The 26,540-nt window shown below is 34.0% G+C and overlaps 2 protein-coding genes across 3 annotated transcripts; one reads left to right on the plus strand and one right to left on the minus strand.

Annotated features, from left to right (window-relative positions):
• Positions 1–6,527: 6,527 nt before the first annotated feature.
• Positions 6,528–17,978, plus strand: LOC116020976 (putative leucine-rich repeat-containing protein DDB_G0290503). Of its 2 annotated transcripts, none has more exons than XM_031261599.1 (11): positions 6,528–6,856; positions 7,814–7,969; positions 8,482–8,682; positions 8,882–9,004; positions 9,364–9,401; positions 9,484–9,610; positions 10,122–15,695; positions 16,093–16,230; positions 16,345–16,443; positions 16,568–16,707; positions 17,286–17,978. In XM_031261599.1, the coding sequence occupies exons 2-11, from the start codon at positions 7,892–7,894 to the stop codon at positions 17,566–17,568; spliced, it is 6,801 nt and encodes a 2,266-aa protein (XP_031117459.1). In that variant the 5' UTR covers positions 6,528–6,856; positions 7,814–7,891; the 3' UTR covers positions 17,569–17,978. The 2 variants fall into 2 exon arrangements, with proteins under 2 accessions (XP_031117459.1, XP_031117529.1); XM_031261669.1 differs by lacking the exon at positions 6,528–6,856 and adding an exon at positions 7,103–7,154.
• A 1,470-nt stretch (positions 17,979–19,448) lies between these two features.
• Positions 19,449–22,200, minus strand: LOC115998640 (membrane-anchored ubiquitin-fold protein 6). Its single transcript, XM_031238265.1, has 3 exons — positions 21,547–22,200; positions 20,659–20,829; positions 19,449–19,897 (listed from the first exon to the last, which is right to left on the minus strand). Exons 1-3 carry the CDS (start codon positions 21,674–21,676, stop codon positions 19,842–19,844), a joined length of 357 nt encoding a protein of 118 aa, XP_031094125.1. The 5' UTR covers positions 21,677–22,200; the 3' UTR covers positions 19,449–19,841.
• Positions 22,201–26,540: the final 4,340 nt, after the last annotated feature.

The following is a 26,540-nucleotide window of genomic DNA, read 5'->3' on the forward strand; positions in this document are numbered from 1 at the left end:
ACTCATATTTATATATATATATATATATATATATATATATATATATATATATATATATATATATACACATATACATATACATATACATGTTTATTTTTAATATATTAATAAGTTCATTTGTAAGTTTATTTTTAATATACTATGGCTATGTTTGGCAAGCATAGCTGAAAAGGTAGCTGAAAGCTGAAAGCTGAAAAGCTATAAGCTCGAAGCTGAAATATGAAGAGCTGTTAAACTAGTTGTTATGCTTAAAAGTGTTTGGTAAAATTAGTTTTTTGATAAGCTGATAAATGTAAAAAAGACTAAAAAGAACATCTTCATAAAATTTAAATAGTTTTAAATTTAAATAAATTTGTTTACATATTAAAATATGAAATAATGAAATCAATATATTTTAATAAACATATAAAGTAAGAACATATATTTGAAAATATATAAAGTAAAACAAAATGTTTGTAATTTATAAAATTAGTTCATACAAAAATTATTGTCCAAACACAAATGTCAAATTGAAATTACAACGAAACATATTGAATTGAAAAGGCCAAAAGAGTTTTAATTTAGAGGGGTAAATGATATCATTTATTTAAAATAATAAGGATAAAGATGGAAAAAAGTTAAGAAGCTACTAGCTTATTTTTAAAAAGCTACCTAGAGTAGCGTTTCAAAATAAGCTCTTATTTTAAGCTACTAGCTTATTTTGAGAACATTACAAAACAAAGCTTATAGCTTATTAGTAGCTTAAAATAAGCTATAAGCTCCTAAATAAGCTCTGCCAAACAGAGCCTATATAAAAATTCATCTTTATTATACTAAAAATAAATATTTATTATATATTCACAGTATAATTTGCTAGCACGGGGATGCCAATAATACAAGTGGGGTCAGGGGCGGATTCATAAAATATTTCGAGTGGGGGCAAAAGAATAGAACAATTCTACTGGGTTTCTTTTTTGGAAATTATTGATCATGTCCATTAGCCCATACCTAGTATATTATCCTAGTATATTATCCATCAAATATAAATAGTAATCTAACTAAAATATATTATAATTAAAAAAAAAATGTCATTGTCATCATTGCGTAACTTCCATTACAAACTTATAGCCCACACACGTATATAGTTCATTACTCATTGATGGTTTGAACTTTCATAGTAGTGGAGCCTCCACAAGCTTGAGATTAAAAATAAATAAATTATTTACCTTTCCAACTTGTTTATTGTGTGTGTGAGAGATAGATTTATATTGTGATTAAAAGTATTAAAAGAAAAATACAATTTTCAAAATATGATTAAACTTATTATTATGAATTATTGTAAAAATTTATTGTGTTTCGTTCTAGCTAGCATGCTCAAGACTTGTATGTATTAGGAGCTTTAATTAGTAAAATGATGGAATTTGAAATGTTTTTAAACAATTAAGAAACTAGACTTCTTATTGGTAATACTCCGTAATATAATAATTTGTATAACAAACAACAAATGACGGATCAAAAAGGATTTTCAAGTACGATATATATTCAGTTGTGTGCACTACTATAATGTTTCCCAATGGAACTCCTCCTCAACCACCACTTGCAACATGACTAAAACCGACAAGACAACAAGAAAAGGAAAGGAAAGGAAAGGAATGCCACAATGGAGCTGACGTGGAATCAACAAACATACACGAATGTCTACTCAAGGAATATATATAATATAATAATCCGTGTGAAACACTTGTTACAATAAGTAATTTTTGTTCACTTTAATAATGGTTCATATCCAATTTCGGTGATATAATAAAATTTAAATCAGGACAAACACTAGGTATGAAATAATTTTAAATCTTCAAGTTAATTGTTCCACCTAAGATGTCTGCAATTCATTGTATTCAATGGTGGAAACTCTGAGCATCCAAAAGAAAAAAAAAAAAACAAAAACAAAAACAGCTCATTAATAAGTGAGAATATTAGTTATTGTTTGGTATCTATAAAAAATCATCACATTAGGTATAACTTTATAACTGTGTAAAATTTGATTATGTATTTTTGTTCATAATCTACCACTGAAGACAAATTGAGCTGCTAGCGTGAACCCTATCCGGAACACTGCTATATATACGTGTGTTTCTTTTGGAGGCCATCTCTAGCTACAAACAAATTAAAACCCAAACTTCAAATTAAATCATTCGATCTCGCAGGTAGGTTGTCTGATAACTGGCCGGAGATATGTCGACGGCGGCATGCGAGCTCACGGAAATGTATGTGCTGAGAAAGCATCTCAGAGAGACGATGAAACGAGAGGCAAGGAGTGAAAACGATGCGACGAAACTCATCACGACAAGCACATCTCGACAACAGTTGGAGAAGAGGCAAAACGGCAGCGGTTGTTTCTCCACCATGTTGTTTAAGAAAGTTTATCCTGTTCGTGCGCCTGTGTCTGATTCTTGTCCCTGAAAAAACAACCAACCAAAGCAACGAATCAACCGTGAGCAAACAATATAGTACACGCAGATCAGATATCGATGTTCAAGGATATGATGCTACTGCTATTATACACGTACGTATATATATACATGTGCGTTACCCACCTAACTTCCTCTATGAAAATGAAGATCATATCAAGTGTATATATATATACATACACGCACGTATGTATACGTATATATGTATGTATGTATAAAATTTGAGATTCTAGATATATATAACAGTTTGTAATGAGTTATATGCCCGTGTATGTATAAATTAAGAGGCAGAGTTTATATTTTCGGTGTTATTTCTTTAATACAACATTAACCACCTATGATAAATGGCCCAAAGTAGGCAACCGCAACCTAATCAGGTTGATCATGTATGTTGACTTGATAAATCATAATGCATGTTAAGCCGATTAACTAGCTATGAACAACATAAATAAAGTTGATTTACCTATTTGTGATCCTTTACATACTATGGCTATATAGCGATGCATACCTAATGCACACCTTTAGATAGTGATAGTAACGGGTAAGTTTCCCTTGCCACTACAAAACAAAAAAATAAATAAAAAATCCAAAGTTCTAATATTAAACCTTGTAAAAAAATACCATTAGATGCCCTCAAATTTGATTTTAGGGACAAAGTAAGAATTTGTTGGCCTCCTTATTCATATAAGTGTATAATTTAGTGTTTAGTTACGTACACCTATAATCGATGGATATGATTGCCCTTTAGGGGGCGTTTGGTTCAGGTTATCTAAGATAACAAAGGGTATATTTGGTTAGCTATGTAGCATTCATATGTTTGGTTGGAGTTATATAACATTCCCAGGGAATTAAAGATAGCCTCCACATAAGATTTTTGAGGGAATGTGAATCCCTCATCTTTTTTAGGTAATGTGAGATTCCCTTGGCTTATTTACTTACTTTGCCCTTCTTCTACTATGAAAAAATTATTTTGTTGCTACTATGATAATATCTTTTATGCTGTTGAGCTTTTAGTTTTTATTATATGATAATAAATTATATTATTATAATTACTCATTATTTATTATAATAAAATAATTATAAATTATAAATAATAATAATAACAACAATAATAATAATAATAATAATAATAATAATAGGTGCTGCAAAAGCATAACCTGGAAGCACCTTACGAGGGGTGCTTAATTGCATCAATTATGCTTTTATATATATATATATATATATATATATATAATCTTGTAAAAAATAAAATATCACCTTTGTGCATAGAAGATGCAATTTTAAATTATGTGGGTAAAATAATGTGCATAGAAGATGCAATTTTAAATTATGTGGGTAAAATAATTAAAATAAAGTCTTTTGAATGACATATGTTGAGGGTATTAAAGTAAAATAAAGATTATAACATAAACAACAATTCTTCAACCAAACAGGTTTATATTATATACCTCAGTTTTAACCAAACACATAAATCTAACATTACTAGGAATCTAACATTCCCAGCAATCTGACATTCCGTGAACCAAACGACCCCTTAACGTTTTCCTCCACACTCACTTTAATCTAAATAAAAATTTCTTTAAAGCTGCTGTTAACATCCTCATAATTAAGCTTTTCTATTAAGTCGATTTCCTTAAAAGTGCTATAATGAATTGCCCACTGGCTGGTAAAAAAAGGAACTTTCTCCAGCATAATAATAAAAGGAATAGAAATTACCTCAAGTATTATTATTTTGATTAGTATTTTCTATGCGCAATATGCAAAAATCATACCTAATATTAATACTTTATATTAAAATCTTAAATTTATTTAAATTTTAGATATTTATATTATTGTATAATAATAATAATAATAATAATGTAAAGCATTTTTTAAATAAATTTGATATTTATATTTTAATAAATAATTTATATAATACTTCAATAATATATAATGTCTTTGTATTATTATCATTGAAGAAGATAAGAAAATATATAGTGAATGCATATGCATGAGTGCATGACAATAATAGTTGAAAAAGATAAAGGGAGATAACGGTAGGGATATTTTTGACCAAAATATTGTATAGTGCAACTCTTATAACATAATGTATTAAAAAAAAGTAACAGAAAAAAACATACATAAATGAAGTGTATAGCTTTCATTCACACTTATTAGTTTAATTTTTAGATAATATAAAATCTTCATAACTAATATACATTTGTTAATTAAGCACCTACTCAGTCCAACATACTAGATGGGGTCGGTATCGTAGTGAATAAGGTCGGTAAATAGTCATGAGTCTCTCATCTCGGTAGTCCACTTGAATACCGAGAGGTCAGGTATATATATTCCTTATCAATAGTGTTGACAATAATCACACTCATAAACTCCTTCTGATACGAGAATCATGTTCCACTTACTCACACACCCATTTTTAGCTACCACATATTAATATGTTTTAGGATGATCTCATTTAATTATATTTGTGATTATTTAAGGATGGTGCTAATATATAAATAAAATTTGTAAGGTTGATGGAGATTAGGTGGTGTGATTACGATAGTCAATCAAACTAGTGGAATGCGTAAAACACTCATCAAGAGGGATTTAAGGAGAATGCCAAAAATGAGATAGGTTTGGTGGCATAAGCTGACAGGTGATAATTTGAAACAATTAATAAACAAACTATTAATATAATTATAAAGTTATAAATATTTAATTTTTTGTTTGAATAAAAGTTAATCTTTATACGGAGTAATTTAATTTAAATTTATTAGATTAATCTCACAATCCACAATCGACCCAAATTTGGATCAATTGATAGATAATCATGAAATGTGAGATAGTTGCTTCTAGAGGATAAACTTTTGAACTGATTTCAAGAGAATGGGACTTCAATATAATTTTGTTGACTTGGGTTTTTTGTTGCTTATTTGATACTGCTAATCAGCTAATGTGCCAAAACTAAAAACTAATTCACACGGGTGTCGAATCATGTCAATATTCAAAATACATTAACAAATGTAATACTTTTACATTATAAGTTGTCTATAACTTTTACATAAATTACTAAGTAAATCCTCACTTTGAGATGTTGCGAGGTTGCTACCAGACTCGATTCCTGATTTTTCTTCTCAAACTTCATGACCAACTGAGCTGCTTATGTGGACAATTATCAAGTTAGTTGTGAACCAGTTTGGATGTGTTGCCCCATTATATCTTATTTTATATCTAAAACAAAAGGAAGTTTTGTTTAATGTACGAGGCAATAGTACTTTATTGTTGCAAACTACTCCAGGAATGATGTCTTGGAATGAATAATGAATTATTCTGTAGTATATATAGTTAATATAAATATGATAAAATATCAAGTTACCAACTACAAGGGTTATTTGTACTTGAATTCCCAAGTCAACCTTTGGGGGCAATATCGTCAATTTCAAACCCGATCTGTCCTCCACTGGACCTCAGCGTGGACTGTGGAGGCATCATGAGATTCATCAGACTCCACGGCACCCACCGAACAAACACACCAAATTATTGCGCCATAGAGTTTAGATTAATAATTATTTACTTATTAATTTCCACTTTTACACCCCCTAATATTAATGATTAAATAATAATGCTCATTTAAATTAGGGAAAATATCATTAAATCAAAGGGTTATAGATGATTTAAACTCTATCATAAGCCAACACCTTGTAGTCTAGTGACACTTGGTTGCATTCTATATGAAAGGGAGTGAGTTCGAACATTTAAATCTTCAGTAAGTTGAGAAAGTAGTTACGAACAGATACTGCATTGTAACAGCGTCAATAGTACTCAAAAAAACTCTACCGTAGGGAGGGTCATTTTAGTAATATCACACGTTCCCCCCACCAACTCATGCAATATGTCACAGATAATCTATCATCTATCATTAATCAATGACAATTACGGTCCTTTGGCGGGATTTATCTTTCTTTACACATCACCCCTTACTTCTACCTTAATTGCACTTTCACCCCGCTTCCCGAGTGACGTCAGCATGTAGAACATTTGAATTTCAGAAAATTTAAACCCCCAGATTTATCGAAAATATACGCTCCAGCCCCTGTCTGTCTGTCTGTCTGTCTGCCTCTGAGTCTCCCCCCTTTCTCTTCTTTCCAAAGATTCTTCCATTTTCTTCCTTGCATTTTAAGCACTCCCCAAATCTCATAAATTAGGTAGATTCAGACAACTACACACTTCCTTATTTGTACACTAGGAGTTTATTATTATTATTATTATTATTATATTTTTTGAAAAAAAGAAGAAGATATTTTCGAATTTTCTTTAATTTTTTCTTGAATATGATGTGGGAGCTTTTGAATGCGAAATGCGTGAAGACCCAATGATGTTGTCACTGATACGAAGCTGACGTGTGTGCATTCTGCAGCGAGAATCAGGCAAGACATAAAAGATTGTATTTTGTGTTTTTGAATGTGGAAATAGTGATGTTAGTTCACTGTTTTCTTTATCTTTCTTGGCCTTTTCTCTTTGTTCTTGGGCTTTTTGGGAACACTATTGACTGCATCTTTGCTAAATTTTGTTGGAGTTTATTTTCTAGAAAAGGACTCACTTTGTTCAGTTTTTTAAGGCCTTGATTGTTTCTGGGTCCCATAATTTCAGCAGCATTCTGGGCGATCCAGATTGTCTGTTTTTTCTTCAAGTGGCATCTTGTGGAAGTTTTTGATTAAGTCAAAGGTTGGGATCAGATAGGTTTCGTTGATCTTTAGCTTATTTGTTTAATTGAGAAGTGGCATTTCCTGGATTTTGCTCAATTTTCAGCTCGGAGTAGTTCATGTTGTCTGAGTAGCTTTCAAGATCCGGTTCTTCTGATCTCCCTTGGAACACTCTGGGGTTTAGTTCCAGCTCACTTACTGATTGTTTTCCGTTAGTTAATGTTTGTGCATATAGTTCTTGGGATTATTATGAACATGAAGATCACTGCATTGCCTCTCAACTAATGCCAGCTTATAGAACCCACCTACCATCCATCATTCCATCTTTCCCTTTTCTTGTTTTTCTCCCAATGGCCTTTTAATTGGGGTTGTAATTCTTTGAGCTAATTTATGCATCCTATAATTTTTGTAGGAATTTGTGATTTAAATGATTAACTTGTCTGAGAATGAGGGGTCAGTTTAAAATTTCTGTGAGATTAGCATTCAACAATCAACATCATGAATTACTATCAGGCTAAAAGAATGCCACTGCAAAAGTAGCTGGTGTCATCACTTGTTCATTGTTACAATATTTTCCACATAGGACTTGGCTTGCTATTCATCTATTAGCCTTCTTTCTGCTTATAGATATTGTTCTATGCAAAAATTGGATTGGCACTTTCTGATTAAAGATTCTTACAGGGAAACTGAGATTCTCTTGTACATACATAGGCAAGGGAGCCCAGGGTTGTTAGCTGTTGTTAGACTAGAATCGCAATAATGTCGAGGATCACCAAGTGGAAGCTTGAGAAGAATAAAGTTAAAGTGGTCTTTCGGCTTCAGTTTCATGCAACACATGTAAGCTTGCCCTTCAATATATGGAATTGCATATGATCTTCTATGAGCCCTCTTTCTAAAGATATGTTTAGTATCTAGTTGTGGCTTCGGAGTCATTTTGTTATGCGTTCTTCTTTCAGTTCTTTGATCCTCACATTCTCACTCTAGACTTGAGTGGATTTTGTTCTAGATTCTGTTTGTAAGCTGGACAGTCTACAGGAAACTTGTGTTTGTGTTATATTGTGCTTAAAGTTGTGTTTGTCTTGTCTCATGTTTATTCCATTTGAATTCTTGGGAACTTTTTCATTTCCTTAGGGTCAAACTGACCAGTTCTGAACTTGAAATTCTACTTCATAGTTACTCTGTAGAAGCCATTAAATCAGCCAATTCTTTGGCATTCAAGTTCTTCTGGTGAAGTATACAATAAAAATCATCAATGCTCTGTCAAGGAGGAAGATGGTTTCTGAAAATGCTTGCCTTTTCTTTGGTGGATGCATTCACTAAACAAAGTCCTATCCCTTTTCATGTTACAGATCCCACAAACTGGATGGGACAAATTATTTATATCATTTATCCCAGCAGACTCCGGCAAGACAACAGCAAAGACAACTAAAGCAAGTGTGAGAAATGGATCATGCAAATGGGCAGATCCTATTTATGAGACTACGAGGCTTCTCCAAGATGTAAAAAACAAAGAATATGATGAGAAGCTGTACAAAATTGTTGTTGCAATGGTGAACTTTCCTACTGCATTCTATGCCCTTCTTATGTATCTACATGATCTATGGTCATTCCTTTAATTGAAAAAATGCTTCCATTTTCAGCTCTTGGGACAACTAGATCAAATTAATTCTCCATTTTTCTTGCATATCCTATGAATTTTAATTTCTTGCAGTAATAACTATGGCTCTGAATTTAATTTACTGCTTTTAGGGTTCTTCGCGAGCTAGTATTCTCGGTGAGGCTACAATCAACCTTGCCGAACATGCGGATGCTTCGAAGCCTTCTGTAGTTGCATTACCTCTTCATGGATGCAATACAGGAACTATATTACATGTGAGTGATTATGGATTGCTTTTTTAGTATTTTTCTTTTTTACTTATCTACATTATGTGCAACTTGAGCCTTCTTGTGGTTATCTATGTCTTGATCTTAATAGGTTAAGATCATTATCAATTTAATATTTGAATTTGAATAGAATTAAATTTTAGGAGATTCATTGCTGGCCTGTAGTAGTAGTTAGCAATAGTTCATGATGTTGTAACTTGCACTTGTCTTCTACTTTATCTTCAACATTGTGCTATCCTTTACCAGCTTTGGACTACTCAATGATTGAATTCATCGTTGCATATTAAAAATATCAAATTAATGTTGTCTCTTTTGATATTTTTATTGACTAAATGTTATTATGCCAGGTCACTGTACAGTTGCTAACATCCAAAACAGGATTCAGGTGTGGCATCATTAACTGTAAATGTAGATAATCACTCTTTGTAACAACTTATAGAGTTATAGTAGTGTATATTTGGCTACAGAGAATTTGAGCAGCAAAGGGAACTCCGGGAGAGGGGTTTGCAGTCGGGAGTTGATAATAAGCCTGATGACACAGGCCCTGGAAAAGTGTCGGTCTCCAGAGACGCTGCTCGTGGTGAAATGGAAAAGGTGTTAATCCCTGACCTCATACTTGTTTATCTAATTGCGTAATTCTTTGTAGTTGGTTCAATTCACTTGCATACTCAAACTCCTGGTTAGTATACATTGAATACCCAACTTTTCTCGTATGTATAAGATACTGACTAATGATTTATTAGGTTGCGAAAGGTGTGGTAGTAATCTTTAAAGAAAAGTTACTTTGATTTCAGTATTTCACTGACAAGGAAAAATTTTCAGTTATGCTTGCTTTGATTGACTGTATTGCTCAATCTGCCCCTTCAAACAAAATGTCAATTCCTCATAACAGAACTCACAAACTATTTTTTCAAGCTCACACGCAATTTACTTGCCTTTAGACACGCTCATTTGGAGGATATGAATTGATGTTTTTAGAAAAATGACATGAAAATACTATATGGCATATGTTATGCCTCTTCTTTGGACAGAGTTTTATGTTGATATAGTTTCTTGGCCATTTGTAAGTATAACTCCCCCTTTGGCTCGTTTTGCGGTGATGCAGGGCAGCAGAAGGGCTAGATTCAGACCAGATGCTAAAGAACTTTCGTCAGTTGAAGAAGTAGAAGAATATGGAGATATGGCTGTCGGATTTGATGGCTCTTCTAATGCATCAGAAAGTTTCTATGCTGAAAAAAATGATGCCTCCAGCACGCAGGAAATCAATAGCGTGAAGAGTGCATCTTTTGGTGACTCAAATGAACCTCCCAATAGTCAAAGCCCACAGCCAAGACAAACAACTCCTTCTGAAAGTCAAGTCGTGGCTCGTGGGAGTAATGATTCAGTCCATGGATGGGTTTCGGACTGCTCTATGGATAATGACTTGGCAATTGCTTGTGATGAGAATAATAGACTCAGAGGAAGCTTAGAACTGGCAGAAACGTCAATTTTTGAGCTGAAGCTTGAAGTGAGTTCTCTGCAAAGTCAAGCTAATGAACTAGGCATTGAAGCCGAAAAGTTTGCTCACCTTCTTGCCGCTGAGATATCCTCTGGTGAAGAATTGGCTAAGGAGGTCTCTGTCCTGAAACTAGAATGTTTGAAGTTCAAGGATGACGTTGAAAGACTACAAAATTTAAAAGCAAGCCCTCAGAGTACAGAAAAACAAAATGTACATGCTGATTGTGGCCGCTCAGTTCAAGAAATACAAGTTAAATGGATCAAAGGAATTTTACTGCTGGAAGACAGGATACGGGACCTTCAAAATAAGACTTACCTTGGTTTCCATGAACGAGAACATAGGCTTCTCCAGTCGGAACTCGAGGTATTGCAGCAGATTCTGCAGGATATAAAACAAGGGTCAGAGAATGAAATATCCTTGCTAAGTATTGTGCCACCCGTAATTACGGATGTAAAAGAGGTAAGAGACCCCTTTTTACAGAAAACGGAGCACCCTTTGCCTGGACTTGGGTTGGATTTGGATTTGTGTCCACCCGAAGATATACTTCATCATTTTAGTATACCTTCCCTTGTTTCTCAAGGACCGGATTCTATGGGTGCTGTAGATGCAATGAAAACAAAAATTTTTGATCTCATAAGAGAACTGGATGAAGCAAAGTTTGAAAGGGAAAGCCTCGTCAAAAAAATGGATCAGATGGAGTGCTACTATGAAGCACTCGTTCAGGAACTTGAGGAGAATCAGAAGCAAATGCTGACAGAGCTGCAGGGTCTTAGGAGTGAGCACTCTACTTGCATTTATACAATTTCTAGCAGTAAAGCTGAAATGGAGTCCTTGCGCCAAGATATGAACCACCAGATTGTCCAGCTTGTTGACGAGAATCGCAATTTAGATGCCATTAACAAAGAGCTCGAGAAAAGAGCTGCTTCATCAGAAGCAGCTCTTAGGAGGGCGCGCATGAACTATTCAATTGCTGTTGAAAAATTACAAAAGGATCTTGAGCTCCTTTCATCACAGGTTGTCTCCATGTTTCAGACTAATGAGAACCTCATCAAACAAGCATTCTTAGAACCTTCAATGGCAGAGGACCTCGAGTATGTCAATGGTTTGCAATACTTAGAAAGTTCTGATACTACAATGCAATTGCAGTTCCACAATCAAAATTTAAGTACGAGGAAACAATCACTCTGCGGAGATGTCCTTTTAGAGGACTTGAAGAAATCACTCTTCTTACAGGAAGAGCTTTATATGAAGGTTGAAGAAGACCTAAATGAAATGCACTCTGTGAATTTGTACTTGGACATATACTCCAAGACTCTAGTAGAAACAATGCTTGAGGCAGATCATAGTTCTGTATTAATGAAGAAATATATGGATGAACTTGCTCAGCAGTTAGAGTTTTCAAATGAATGCAGGGATCAGTTGATGGCAAAACTGCAGGTTGCTTTGGAAGATATTAGCATTCTAAATGAGGACAAGGCTAGATGCATTAATAAGTTCAATGAACTTGTTCTCCAGAATCAAATTTTAGTGGATAAACTGGAAGGGATTTCAAAGGAAAACTGTCTTCTCACAGAGAAGCTCATGGGCGTAGAAGCAATTTCAGCAGAATATAGAAATTGCCTGAGCAAATATGAAGCTTGTTTGGAAGAGAAAGCAGAGTTGTCAAGTTTATTGGAACAAGGAAAGCTAGAAAATGGAATGCTTCATACTGAAATATCTGTTCTGAAGGAGGACCTGAAAATTGTTGAGTCCAAGCTTGACAATTTGGTTTCTTCAAAGGAAAATCTTCAGCAAAATGTCAGCTTTGTGCAGGGTAGGTTAGTTAATATTTTGGAATCTTATGGTGAGCAATCTATTGGGACTCCTCCTTTGGGTAAAGCCCATCATCCCGACTTGGACTTGAATAATCTCAAAGGTCTTCTGTTCCAAGTCGAAGAGATCCAACATAAATCATGTAGCAAGATTCTTCAACTCATGGAAGATAACAAGTGTCTAGAGGCTGAAAAACATGCTTCTGAAGTGTCCCTTAGCAGAGCCAGTTCAGAAATTCTTGCAGTCAAGCAAAAGTTTAAAAATAATATACAGGACATGGCTGCTAAATTAGGCACATCTAACGCCCTTGTGGAGAAGCTTCAGTTTGAACTTGAATCTGTTGCAAATAAACTCCACTTCACCTCTGAAGTGGAGGAAAAACATGCGCAACAGAACCGAGAGCTTTTGGCTGATCTCTCCCTCTTGGAAGTTGAACTGCAAAACCTCGCATCTAGAAATGGGCATGTTGTTCAAGAAATATTAGGCCTGGATTCTTTAGCTGATGAAATTGGGAGAAGCAGCTCAACGATTGCTGAGTTATTACAAGAGAACAAGGACCTCATGATGTCTTTACAGGGTAAGACCGAGGAATCTGTCAAGCTTGCATCCGAAATCAGCAGTCTGAAAGAAAACTTGCGAAGCCTTAATGGTGAGTTGCATTCCGAGATAGGTTCTAAGGCTGTGCTACAGGCTAGGGTGCAAGACCTTATGTCTCAATTGAATGAGAAGCACGGTAGCTTAAGTGATCTGGAGAAGCGTAATAGTGAGCTATTACAAGAGAACAAGGACCTCATGATGTCTTTGCAGGGTAAGACCGAGGAATCTGTCAAGCTTGCATCTGAAATCAGTAGTCTGAAAGAAAACTTGGGAAGCCTTAATGGTGAGTTGCATTCTGAGGTAGATTCTAAGGCTGAGCTACAAGCTAGGGTGCAAGACCTTATGTCTCAATTGAATGAGAAGCACGATAGCTTAAGTGATCTGGAGAAGCGTACTACTGAGCTATTACAAGAGAACAAGGACCTCATGGTGTCTTTACAGGGTAAGACTGAGGAATGTGTCAAGCTTGGATCTGAAATCAATGGTCTGAAAGAAAAATTGGGAAGCCTTCATGGTGAGTTGCATTCTGAGGTAGATTCTAAGGCTGAGCTACAGGCTAGGGTGCAAGACCTTATGTCTCAATTGAATGAGAAGCAAGGTAGCTTAAGTGATCTGGAGAAGCGTAATACTGAGCTAATACAAGAGAACCAGGATCTCATGATGTCTTTACAAGGTAAGACTGAGGAATCTGTCAAGCTTGGATCTGAAATCAGTGGTCTGAAAGAAAACTTGAGAAGTCTTCATGATGAAATGCGTTCTGAGAAAGCTTCTAAGGCTGCAGTAGAAGGTAGGGTGCAAGATCTTACTTTCCAATTGAATGAGAAATGCAACTGCTTACTTGATCTGGAGAAGTGTAACACTAAGCTATTACAAGAGAAGCAAGATCTCGTGATGTCCTTGCAGGGTGCAACTGAGGAATCTTCCAAGCTTGCATCCGAAATCAGTTGTCTGAAAGAAAACTTGAGAAGTCTACATGATGAATTGCACACTGAGAGAGATTCTAAGGCTGAACTCGAGGGGACAATGCGAGATCTTACTTTTCAATTGAATGAGAAGCATAGCAGCTTACATTCAATAGAGAAGCAGAGCGCTAGTGTAATACAAGAGAAGCAAGATCTCATAGCTTCCTTACAGGGCAAGACCGAGGAGTCTGTCAAGCTTGCATCTGAAATCATTAGCTTGAAAGATAACTTGAGATGTCTACATGATGAATTGAACTCTCAGAAAAGTTCCAATTCTGAATTAGAGGGTAGGCTGAGAGATCTTACTTCCAAATTGAATGAGGAGCATCTCAACTTACTTGACTTGGAGAAGCTAAATACCGAACTTGCTCATTTTCAAGAGCAGGCATCAGAACTAGAAATGGAGAAATCTCGACTTCATCATCTTTTGCTGCAGCGTGATGAGTGTATTGAAAAACTTAAGGAAGATGTGTCCCTTCTTCATGCTCTCAAAAGTCTTGAACTGCAAATGCATGAATCTTTAATAGCCTCTGATGTTAAATTCACCTTTGCTGTAAACCAATATGGAACTGTTGTCCAGGGACTTGCTCAGCAACTTGAACTATCTGATGACTGTCTTGGAGATCTTAGGAAACAATGTGATGATCTACAGGCAAAGTTGAATCAAGATTTTGCAGGTAAGGATCATCATATTGAAGAAAATTTAAAGTTGTTGACAGCTCTTGATGCTGTTAGATCTGATCTGGAAGCCTCTCTTGCTCAAAATAAGGTTCTTTCAGATTCTAACAGTGCTGCAAAGGTGAGAGTTGAGGAATACAAGAACCAGATTACAATTCTTGAGGATGGTCTTTCCCAGGCCAAACATTGTCATGCACTTGAAGTAGAACATCTGAAAGACATGCTGGCAAATGCTGAAGAAGAAATTTGTTACTTGATAGCCTCCAAAGAGGAACTGGGCATCATGGTGACGGTTCTCAGAAGCAAATTAGATGAACAGATTCCTCACATGACTTTGCTGGAGAAATACCAAGGTGAACAGCTGACATTACAATCTCAGTATAATGAGCTTGCACACAAGCTCTCCCAGCAAGTTCTGAAGACTGAAGAATTCAGGAATTTATCTGTTCATTTGAAGGAGCTAAAGGATAAGGCTGAAGCTGAATGTGTCCTGGCTAGAGAAAAACGAGAATCTGAAGGACCACCAGTTGCCAGGCAAGAATCCTTGCGAATGGCTTTTATCAAAGAACAGTGTGAGACAAAGGTGCAAGAACTGAGGCAACAGCTTTCTATTTCCAAAAGGCATGGAGAGGATATGCTTTTGAAGCTCCAAGATGCAATTGATGAAACTGAAAGTAGGAAGAGATCTGACGCTTTACACTCTAAAAGAAATGAGGAACTAGCTCTCAAGCTCTTGGGTTTGGAATCTGAACTACAAGAGGTGCTTTCTGACAAGCGTGAAATTACTAAAGCTCATGATCGAATAAAGACAGAACTGGAATGTGCAGTTCTAAGCTTAGAATGTTCCAAGGAAGAAAAGGAAAAGCTTGAAGTCTCTTTGCAAGAATGTATGGGAGAATGTTCTAGACTTGCAGCAGAATTGTCTGTGATAAAACAGCAACTCGAGAATGTCAAGTCCCAAAGTACTCATAAAGAAGTAAAACATGGATCTGATGAGTCAACTAAACCTTCATCTCCTAATTCCTCACATCAGGAAAATCTGATTTCTCCTGAAAAGTTGGAGGATGCATGCTCAAATCTGACTGGTGAAAGTGAAGATTTGACTATGCTAAACCGATTGCAAACTGCTGAGGTAATTTTTAATGAGTATAGCTTGATGCTACCATGATATATTGCAATGCTTTTCACGATATCACAATATTCACATATAAGTATACCGTGTCTATTTCATGGGATGATGCTTATAGCTTTTCCCTTGAAAGATGCATGACACTTTAAAGAGATAGAAGCAACATAAACGAAAAGAGTCTTACCCAAATCCTGCCTCTTTTTGTGTTCTTTGAAAATTCTTTTCACTATGTACAATATCAAACCCATATACTGGTTTGTAATTGCACAGAGTTATACACCTATTAATCATTCTAGTTTGCAGAAAAACTATGTTGGTATCTCTAATATTACCTTATATCATTCTTTCATGTAAAAGTCTTCGGTTTTTGAGGAGTTTTATTTTTTCCATTATTTATCAGGGTACTATGTCCGTTGAGGGGAAACTGAATTCCCAACATCTATCTACTGAAGGACTTTCATCGGCTAGTGTTGATTTTAAGAACAATCATTTTGTAACCCAAAATTTGAGGGCTAGCATGGAGCACCTACATGAAGAGGTATTTTACTAACATGCGTTACTGTACTTGGGGGCGACAGGAATCCATCTTATATATATATACTTGCAACTGAAGTTTGACAAACATCAAAATAATCTTGCCTGTTGCTTGCAGTTGGAAAGGATGAAAAATGAAAACTATCTTTTTCCCAAGGATCATCATTGTGACCCAGATTTTCAAGATTCTCAGAGAGAACTTGTGCAATTACAGAAGGTATATAGATTCTCTTCTTTTCTTCTAGCTGATGAGGTTGATGTTGGCTCCATTTCTATATTTTTTTTTATTAAGGAGTATTATATAATCTCCACTGATCATTTATACTCTTTTTTTCTTAAAGACAAATGAAGATCTTAGAAGCATGTTCCCACTTTTTAATGAAATTGCTACTGGTGGTAATGCATTGGAAAGGGTTCTGGCACTGGAGCTTGAGCTTGCTGAAGCTTTGAAGACAAAGAGCAAACCAAACATCTTCCAGAGGTAGTATACTGTATTTCGACTTTGGTTGCTTAACTGACTGGTGCAGAATATGGAGGAGATCTTGTTCCCTTCACTGCACTAAGATTTCTTCCTTACATAGTGAGCCTCTTTTCATCTTTTGCCGTCTGTTTTCTCATGGTGGAAAGGAGAGGAGAAAGTAAGAGTGTTGGAATTTGTTATCAAAGTATTTTTGAGTGACGAGAGAAACCCATAACCACTACCCGAGAATATGCACTGGGTAAATCTCGCCTTGTGACCCTAGCGGCAAAGGATCACAAGGAGGTAAACCACCTAGATTGCCCATACCTGACTGGCTGCTCCCACTAGTCTGGCCAACTTGTGGTTATCACAGTTTTTTTTTTTTTTTTTGAAAATAAAAAAAGCTCATTCATTTAATCATAAGCTGAAGCGATTACAAATAGAATCGATGGAACGGTATACCATTCCTTACCGTCAGACATAAAACCTGAGACACAATTCAATCTTAACATAATACCAAATGCGAATATGAAAAGTTGAGTTTTCTTTTAAGATATTTTCATGCTTTTTGTAACTCTTCCTTTCTCTATCCTCTCCAGTTCTTTCCTAAAACAACACAGCGACGAAGAAGCCATTTTCAAGAGTTTTAGAGACATCAATGCAGTAATTAAAGAAATGTTGGAACTAAAAGGAAGGCATGCTGCAATGGAGAATGAACTGAAAGATATGCACGACAGATACTCTCAGCTAAGCCTCCAGTTCGCGGAGGTTGAAGGTGAAAGACAGAAACTCAAGATGACACTCAAGAATCTCCGGGGGTCTAGGAAACTCACTCAAATAAACCGCACCTCGTCCTCCATTCCAGCAGAAAATTCCTCCTAGTAAGCTACTTTTTCCACAGCATGTGATGGAATGCATTTCATTTGGTTCTGCTCACAAAATTTAAACCTGCATTCATGTCTCCAAGGCTCTGAACTCCCTTCAGGCTTCAGGTCTATTAGTCTCTGTATATAGCAAATATCATTGCTGAATTTTGTTAATGGCTTAAATTATATGATGTAGATTTGTCTCTAGTAGCTATGCATTCTTTTGGTTTATGCTTCTCCCTTTCTGTTGTAACATCAAGTATATGTAATATGTAGCCTTTTTTTTTTCTAGTTAATTTTTGTAATTAAACTTTACCATTCCAGCTGAGTGTCTGCAATAGGCATCAAAGTTCTCACCTGGAGTTTTCTCTCGACTTTTTGTCTAATCTGTCTGCAAAATTTATGATTATGGATCATATGTTGGAATTGTGGAGCATAATTTATACATTGGATCAGAAACATTTATAACCAATTGAAAATTGTGGTAATAATTCATAAGGAAATGACACTTTTCCCCTATGTAAGAATCAAAATAAACATAGAAAAAGAACAAACATTGCTTACAAATATTATAATTATAGTTTTAATCTAATACTATCAACAGAATTAAGACTTAAACACAATAATCATTATTGCTAAATTTGTGTTGTAATTCTATTACTAGTGTGGTGAGCGGAAGGGGTCAAAGACAATTCTATTATTAGTATTAGTTTAAAATTATAATTACGGAGTATAATATTTGAAAATAGTGTCGGTTTGTTTTTACATTTATTTTGATTTTCATGTATAAGTAATAATTTTTTGGTGATGGGAAGTGACTTGAAATGCCAATTTTGTCTTTATCTTTAACAATTCAAAAGTCTATTTAATCGGGAGGGAAGAAAATCACCCCTTTTTAAAATTATTAAAAAGGCAAATGAGATACATAAATAATTCAACCAAAAAAATGCTACAAGAATATAATTCAAGAAAAAAAAATGTCATTTTCCCTAATTCATAATTCATAAATGAAAAGTTATCTAACCAAACAACATGGCCCCTATATGGAATAAATCCTAAGTTTTGGTTTCTATTGGGTATTACCACTTGTATCAAATCTTACAAATTACTCCGTACAAGCAAGCAATGTGGCTTTGACCAAATAAGAATTTGAATCTCTGTTGGGAAAAAAAAAACAAATTTCTAATAATAGTTTGATAATATCCAAAATTCAAAATACTTTTCAGATATATTTGATAACCAAATATATATCATCTTGGCCTCCCTTTCTAACCTTTATTTCCACGCACATTTGAAGAAAAGTAACAAGTGTGGAAAACCACATTATATGATTTTTTTTTTAAATTATTTTTTTGAAACTACCACATTATATGATATATTTGTATAAGATTTAACATCAATAACACTTGTAGTTTTTTTTTTTTTTAAAGATATAGCAAAAATAATCACAAACTAAACAAGATTTATATTGAAGAAAAATATAAAATATAGCCAAGTTAGTTTGACTGTAGGCTTATAATTTTTATTTTTTTTTTGGTTTTTTCCCAAGATATCCCTCTAGCCGCCTGCAAGAAGACTAACCTCCGTCCCAACTGTCAGCACACTAAGTGGTAGGGGACTGGCCAAATGGTTTGCTCCATTCATCTGGGTGGAGATCGATCGAACTCCAACCTCATGCTTAAGGAACAAGGTGCTGAACCACCACACCAACCATGTTGGCTTATAATTATAAGGTTCCACATTCAACTCTTATTAAGAGCTACCTATTGGTCTTTTAAGTTTTAATCGGTCACCTATTTAGAGCTGACTATTGGTCTTGCACCGGTCAGCCAAATTGGCCTTTTAGGTTTGACCGGGTTTTCTCTTCACCCAACAAAAAAAAAGGAGTATGGAGTATAAGTAAAGCAAACAATAGTATCATAGAGTATAGCATTCCTTGTCTTAACAACCCAGTAACAATGAATTCCAAACTAAAACCCAAAGCCAAACTATGATCTTTTTCAACAATAATGTTTTTTTACATTGTTGGTGCCCACAGAATATATAATATGAAAAGGTTGGTTTTCAAACTTCTGATTCAAAGTTCCTACCAAGCAATCCACCATATCACTTTTCTTGCCTTCTCCCAACTTTTACCAGGGAATTGCAATTTGCAAGATCCTGTGTTGATGAGAATGACAAGGAACAACAACTTAAACAATACTAGATCCCAAGGAACGCCGTTTCAATTTGTGTTGATACTGATAGAATGAAGACGAAGAAGCTGAATTAGGTTATCTGTCAGATGAGTTACAAGATTGAACATGAACACCCGCCCTTTATTGGGGTATCATCGTGCAGTTTATCTGTCACAAACAACCAAATCCAAATTCGCACTGTTAGAACATATCAACTTAAAAAGGTATAGTAATATTATGATTAAAATTGAGAGCAGATAATATTAATTAGGATAGAGTTCAGAAACTTGGAACAACTGGTTAACATCTTGAATCCAAAACGCAATAAATGCTTACAAATTGCTCCACACTTTAGTATTTACAAATGCATCAATTCTCCTTAGATAATTTACTAGGGGATCCACATTCATGTGAAAGCACCATACATTTATGGACTCGAAAGGCTACACCAAACTATAAGTATATCCTGGATAAATAAATCTCATGTGTGAATGATAGACATATTTTTATAGCAAAAGGTAGGTGAAGGAGGTCGGATTTCTGAGAGGATAACAAGTTCTGGAATAGCCTACTCTTAAACTTTCATTTAGTTCAGGATATAAAAAAAGTGGAATGGCTGGGGCACAGAAAATAGAAGATGGTATCATGGTAATGGTCTATAAACCTCAAATTGGTAAGGAGGAAAAGAACATGAGAAATTAAACTCGGCCTCGTTATTTTCAACTCTAGATAAAGTGTACAATTCTTTTTCTTCCTTCCCCTTTTCTCGTATCAAAGAACGTAAAAGCTATATAATGCTTCTATTTAGGGAAGCAACTATTCCCCACAAACCCTCTCCTTGAACCAATACTTTAAATAAGATAAGAAAGCAGGAAAAAACAGTCAAACACGTTCAGTATCTTTAAGTTTATAGTCCATTTTAAAATTACCATTGTTTTTGTCCACCATGGGAGGACGCACGACAACATGCATAGTGATGACAGCTCCTGCAACTTCAGCGACTGGAAGTCTAGATTCAGATAGCGTTCTGTTGTTTTCCAGTATCTTTCCAGCATTAATAAGCTTCACATCATTGATCGTCTTGGGTCCATTTTCTTTATCTGCAAAATTGACAGTACTAAAGTGAGCATAGTCATCAATTCAACAAACTATAAACAATTTCAAAGTAAGACACACTTTCCAACAAAGAGAGAAAAGCAAGGCCCCCCAAAGAACAACAAGACAAAAGATAAAAATAACAACTTTAGACCACAAAGACTCATTTGAAAATTATAGTAAGATTTCAAGCCTGGAACTATAGAAATCCTTCCATTACCTGATGTTTCTTTTATTATTATTATTGTTTTTTTTATGACGAGGGGTAAGCCCAGCCTTGTGACCCTAGCCGGCAAAGAATCACGGGAGGTAAACAAGCATAGGTTGCCCATAGATGACGATGTTTCTTTTACAACCTAGGGAGAATATGTTTCTCATGATGCATTAAGCTACAAAATATTGATTATGTTTTCCAGTGATGGGAGCAAGCACAAAGGTGAAACATCATCCATTAATACCTTTGAGGAAAGCATTTAATACTTAAGCAGAAATAACAATAACAACAACAACAATAATATTATGTTTACCACCAAATCAAGGCAGAATATGAAATTAGAAGGATTATGCCCTAGAGCACCAGAAAACACAAACAACAACAAAGCACAAAGTAACAAAAGAATTCCAGTAATTCAAGTTTGTCAAGTGAATCCACTAGAAATTCAAACAATCAATAAAGGTGAGTTCTCAAAACAAAAAGATCAGCAAAGGTAGAGGATTTAAACCTTTGGGCCATTGTGCAATTATCTTCTCTTTGAGGGATCCCACAGTGCTACTAGGACTATACTTGTTTGGTCCAATATCACTGCCATCAGCAAGCCTGAATTTGATCTCAACTAACTCTGCTACAGCCATTGAAACGCCTCTTCAGATTCTCATAATACACTACACAAACCAATCCCCTCAGAAACCAGCCTAAATCTTGATCCTATTCCCCTTCCAAATCAAGAAAATAGAGCCAATATGAACACAAGCCCAGATCAACAACTCAAAATCCCAACAAAATAACAAAGACCCAGATCAAGTTTCTCAAAACACACCCTGCATACTCTCACGCTAGACCCAAAGAATGACCTAATAATCCACACCCCAGATCAATACTCAAGTACAGAGATGAAAAATCACTGGACAAAAACAAAAACAAAAAAAATCAATTTGAAAACTTCTTAATAACAGTAACCAAGGAAGGAAGTCTCAAATTGACTGAGCCATAGGGTTTGGAGTATTTTTTAAGAAACAAGGGAGAGAGGTGGGTATGGATAGAGAGAGAGAGAGAGGGAGAGAGAGAGAGAGAGAGAACAAGAGAGAGAGTTGTTTGTATGTTCCTTTCTTTGTGCTTGAATTTGCTTGGTGTAGAAAGAGAAATAAATTGGAAGAATCAGAATGGAAAGCTTCCAAGGCTATTATTACCAGGACTATAACCATGGAAGTGGAAAATGTAAAATGATTCAGAAAACGACAGTTTTTACTTCCTTCCCTGTTTTTAGGCTTTAAGCCCTTCACTTCTTCTAAACTTCTCCATTCTCATTGCTGGAAAATGGAAATTCTTTCATTCCATTTTAAATTTATTTCTTAACATATTTGTTTTTATTGTGACATCATTGATGAGGTTTAGGTTTTTTAAAAATATATATTTATTAATTTCTCGTAAATTAATACTACTCCGTAATAGATATGACATGACCAGATAAAACTTTATTGATTAGTATCCTTACGTAAGTTTGGTCAAAATCATATCTCATTCACTTTTCTTATTAAGGAGTATATATTATATTTTCCTTTGGCCTCTTCATTTACCTTTTAATACGTACCTATTGATATGGCAATACAACTTTTCTGTTATCCATTAACTACAATGAATTAGCCAACCATACACCGCATTAAAAAAAGAAACTACTCTTGCTAATACTTTCTTGATCAAACTTGTCGTACATAGTCTTCATAATGTTGTTTATTTTTCTTGTATGGTTTGTAGAGTATTACTCAAAAGCAAAGTTTACCTAGTACACACTTTCGAGTGGTAGCTATAGATTTTCTTGTTGTCCCAAAAACTTATTTATATATCAAATATAAAATGAATCAATCAAATATCATTAAATAAGGAAGTGATGGTTATTATTCATGTATAGTCTATTTATAAGTTTGGTAAAATATATATATATATATGAAATGAGGATATACCAAACTATGTAGAAGTCTTTTTTAGCAAATATATAGTTATTAGTTTTATGGATAAAAGTTGTTCAATATGTAGGAGTAATTGTATGGGATTTGAAATGTGGTTAATTGCATATTGCTCCTCATGGATGGAACCCCATCATATCAACTTATCAAGCAAAGTCTATCAACAATTAATTCAATTAATTCAACAATATTAAATAACTAATATTTTTTATGCCAAATGCGCAAAAATATATACTTAATATTAATACTTTATATTAAAATTTTATTTTTATTTAGATTTTAAATATTTATATTATTGTAAATAATAACAATAATAATAATGTAAAATATTTTTCTAAATGGAAAAGATAACAGAACTTATAACGGTAGGGTATGTTTGTCCAAAATATTGTATAGTAATGTATAAAAAACGGAAATAAATGAAGGATATAACTTTTATTTACACTTATTAGTTTTTATATAGATTTAGATATATGTAGGTGTTTTCAAAAAAAAAAAAAAAAAGAAGATATATGTGGGTTCAGCTCCCAGACACATATCAACTAGTCAAGTATAACTTAAAATAAATTTATAAGTTTTGCTTTATTAGCATCACATAGTGTAATGTTCAAATCATACCATATACCAAAAAAGAGAGATAACGATACAAAGGCACATCCTGTGAACCATAGTCTTTAACAAATAGCACAAGTGTCAGACCCTCGTAAATTTATATCATTAAATTATAAAGTCTTTAACAATATCTAACAATAATAATAAAACACAATAATATACTTATATATCACACGAATCATAGTATTGATATAATAAACTAATAAGTAACAAATAATACAGTTATTTAATCACTACTCGCTAATCGCTAATCGCTAAATACCCCGATACAACAACCACTACTATTTTGTAATCAAGTTTTCCCTGTCGTCCAAGGTAATTGAAGGCGGCATTTGACTTTCAAATGTTATGATGAACAACTCAACACGGAAACTCTTCAAGATTTGGTCTCCATCTGCCCATCCTCTCATTTTAGCCACCACCCTCTTTTCCTCAGACTAAACAAGCATTTTTTATAAACAATAAATGGGTTAGGTGTTTGGGTTCCTACCTATAATTATGTAATATGATTAAATGTGCAATTATTATGTAAGCGTGTGCAAATACCCTTATAATCTTGATTTCAATAACCAATAATATAGATTATTGAGAACATATTTGCTTCGTTATATATTGGTCATGGTAGCTGCTGTTTGATTGCGACATTGCACCTATATCTTATATTGTAATATTGTACGTTGTATTTATTTTATTATTTGAAATTGTAAGAGCATTAAAATAAAACATAAAATAGAGATAAATGAATATAGAATGTACTATATGTGGCATTGCGATGTACCTCCATTGGCTGCATACGGCATTTTCCCTTTAGAGAGGATTAATATTTCAAAAGGTAAACTTCAAGAATATATTGCAAGTGTACTTTTGAAATATTATAATAATTTAATACAGTAATTTATGAAGGTTGGTAAACTCAGTCGCTCTATTTGAACTTGAATTAGTCTTATAGTGGTGGATCGCTTTATTTGAATTCAAATAAGTCTTATAGTGATGGGAATATTGAATGCTATATTAAAAAAATTATCATAATTTTTGTTCATAACTACTTTCTCAACCTACTGAAGCACAGAGAATCAATATCGCCTTTGCTAAGACTCGAACCCACTCCCTTCCATATTATTAGTTGTTGCATTTATATTCTATTCTTCTAAGAAAATTGGAAGAAAATAAATGAAGAAAGTTGTTCCAACAGATGGAAATGTGTGTGAGATTCTATTAGAGCATATCTTTTTGACTAATAAAAAAGAAACAGAGAAAAGTGATGATCAAATTTTCTTAGTAACAGCTGGATGATGAAGTGATTAATTAGCAAGTCAATAAATCATTAGCAATTATAATCCCCCAACACCCATGAGATTCACTTAGGTATTTGGGTTGCTTCTTCATCACATAATTTTTTTTTTGTTTTGTGGGGTACACAAAAAAAATGTCAATTTGTATTGATGATGATGTTTCATCCAAAAAATGTCGTTATGCTCGAGTATAATCTGAATAATATTATGTGGTCAAAGTAAGTTGATGCAATTAAATTAATAATTTTTTTTGAAAGGATCAAATTAATGATAGTATGAGCAAATATAATAGTCTTTTCACATAATTGGAATATTATGGATTGTAATCTCAATAAGTTGATCACATAATTAAGAGAAAATGTCACTCCCATAATTATGAGTAAAATATAGATTTAGCCCCTCACTTATTTGTGGTGTAGGTTTAGTCCTTTATTAAGGAGTTAAGTCCGAACTTAATCCTTTGACTAATACTCAATCTCAATTTTAGTCCTTTGATTTTTATTTTTTTTTTGAAAACTAGTCCTTTGATTTTTAAAATTACTAAATTTAGTTATTTAAGACGACCCTTTAAGTATTATCCTTTCGAATTAAGTTACTACCAGTTGGGGTCCCTCGATTATTGTGATTCACTAAAAAATGTCATATGTTTAAATTTTTTGTTCAATTTAGTCCATCAACTACTAAAATGTTACCTTGTTAGGCCCTCTATTAGGTTTGTCGTTAGTTGTCCATCAAATCCATGGGCAAAATCGTATTTTCAAGCAAAAAATTAAACATATGGCCTTTTAAAGTAAATTGCAATAGTCAAGGACCCCAATTAGTATGTACTCTTTATATCTTTAATATTTTCACAATTCTCACACATTTTATATCCTTTATTTTAAAAAAAAAAAATTCACTTTTTGTTTTCATATTTCATGGCATGCTTCCTTGCTACCTAGATGATAGACTCGGATAAATATGATAAATCAAAACATAAAACAAAATAACAAGATTTAATTTTAAGAAATAATCTAAACAATTGTATATAACAAAAATTAAAGTCGTGTGCAAGATACATTCTCCTTAAAAGTTAAAAGAAGAGTTTTAGGAGTGTTGTAGCATCAAAAGAAGAGTTTTTCATGGAGAGGAAAAAATATAATTTATTAACACTAATGGCATTTAACTTTTCAGACTCATTTTACACCTTACACACGAAAGAGACCATCTATGCTACACAAATCAAACCCCTCCAAAAAAAATTTTATATACTAATACAAACTCACATCCTTTTACCTTTCCAACTCAAATTCATACACTTTTATACTTTATCCATCACTAGAATTTGATCCTCTAACAACCATCCATTTGAGTAGTAGACTTAATCCTTTATTAAGAAAAATTAAATTCACCACTTTGGTAATAATTAAAAGTCTAAATCTACATTTCAAATAAATGAAAGACTGAAACAACAATTTAGTCATAAAATGTCATTTCCCCCATAATTAACTAACAAATTAGTGTTCTGTACTTTTGTTAATGGGATATAGTTTAGAATCAGAAATCATAAGCAGAGGCAGCCCATGACTCAGGTGGAGTTGTTGGGCTCTGTACTGGCCCAAGTTAGCTGTATGGGCTTGGCTGTAGAGTTG

This window comes from Ipomoea triloba, chromosome 1 (genome assembly GCF_003576645.1).
Source record: "Ipomoea triloba cultivar NCNSP0323 chromosome 1, ASM357664v1".
NCBI classification, from domain to species: domain Eukaryota; kingdom Viridiplantae; phylum Streptophyta; class Magnoliopsida; order Solanales; family Convolvulaceae; genus Ipomoea; species Ipomoea triloba.

What these genes read in the sequence shown, in the direction of transcription:
- LOC116020976 (XM_031261599.1), top strand. Translation starts at nt 7,892, where the DNA reads ATGTCGAGGATCACCAAGTGGAAGCTTGAGAAGAATAAAGTTAAAGTG. An exon ending in ATACAGGAACTATATTACAT is followed by an intron (nt 9,005 to 9,363) that starts GTGAGTGATTAT and finishes TTATTATGCCAG; the next exon opens with GTCACTGTACAGTTGCTAAC. An exon ending in TGGAGCACCTACATGAAGAG is followed by an intron (nt 16,231 to 16,344) that starts GTATTTTACTAA and finishes TGTTGCTTGCAG; the next exon opens with TTGGAAAGGATGAAAAATGA.
- LOC115998640 (XM_031238265.1), bottom strand. Translation starts at nt 21,676, where the DNA reads ATGGCTGTAGCAGAGTTAGTTGAGATCAAATTCAGGCTTGCTGATGGC. An exon ending in AATTGCACAATGGCCCAAAG is followed by an intron (nt 20,830 to 21,546) that starts GTTTAAATCCTC and finishes TCAATTTTGCAG; the next exon opens with ATAAAGAAAATGGACCCAAG. An exon ending in CATGGTGGACAAAAACAATG is followed by an intron (nt 19,898 to 20,658) that starts GTAATTTTAAAA and finishes TGTTTGTGACAG; the next exon opens with ATAAACTGCACGATGATACC.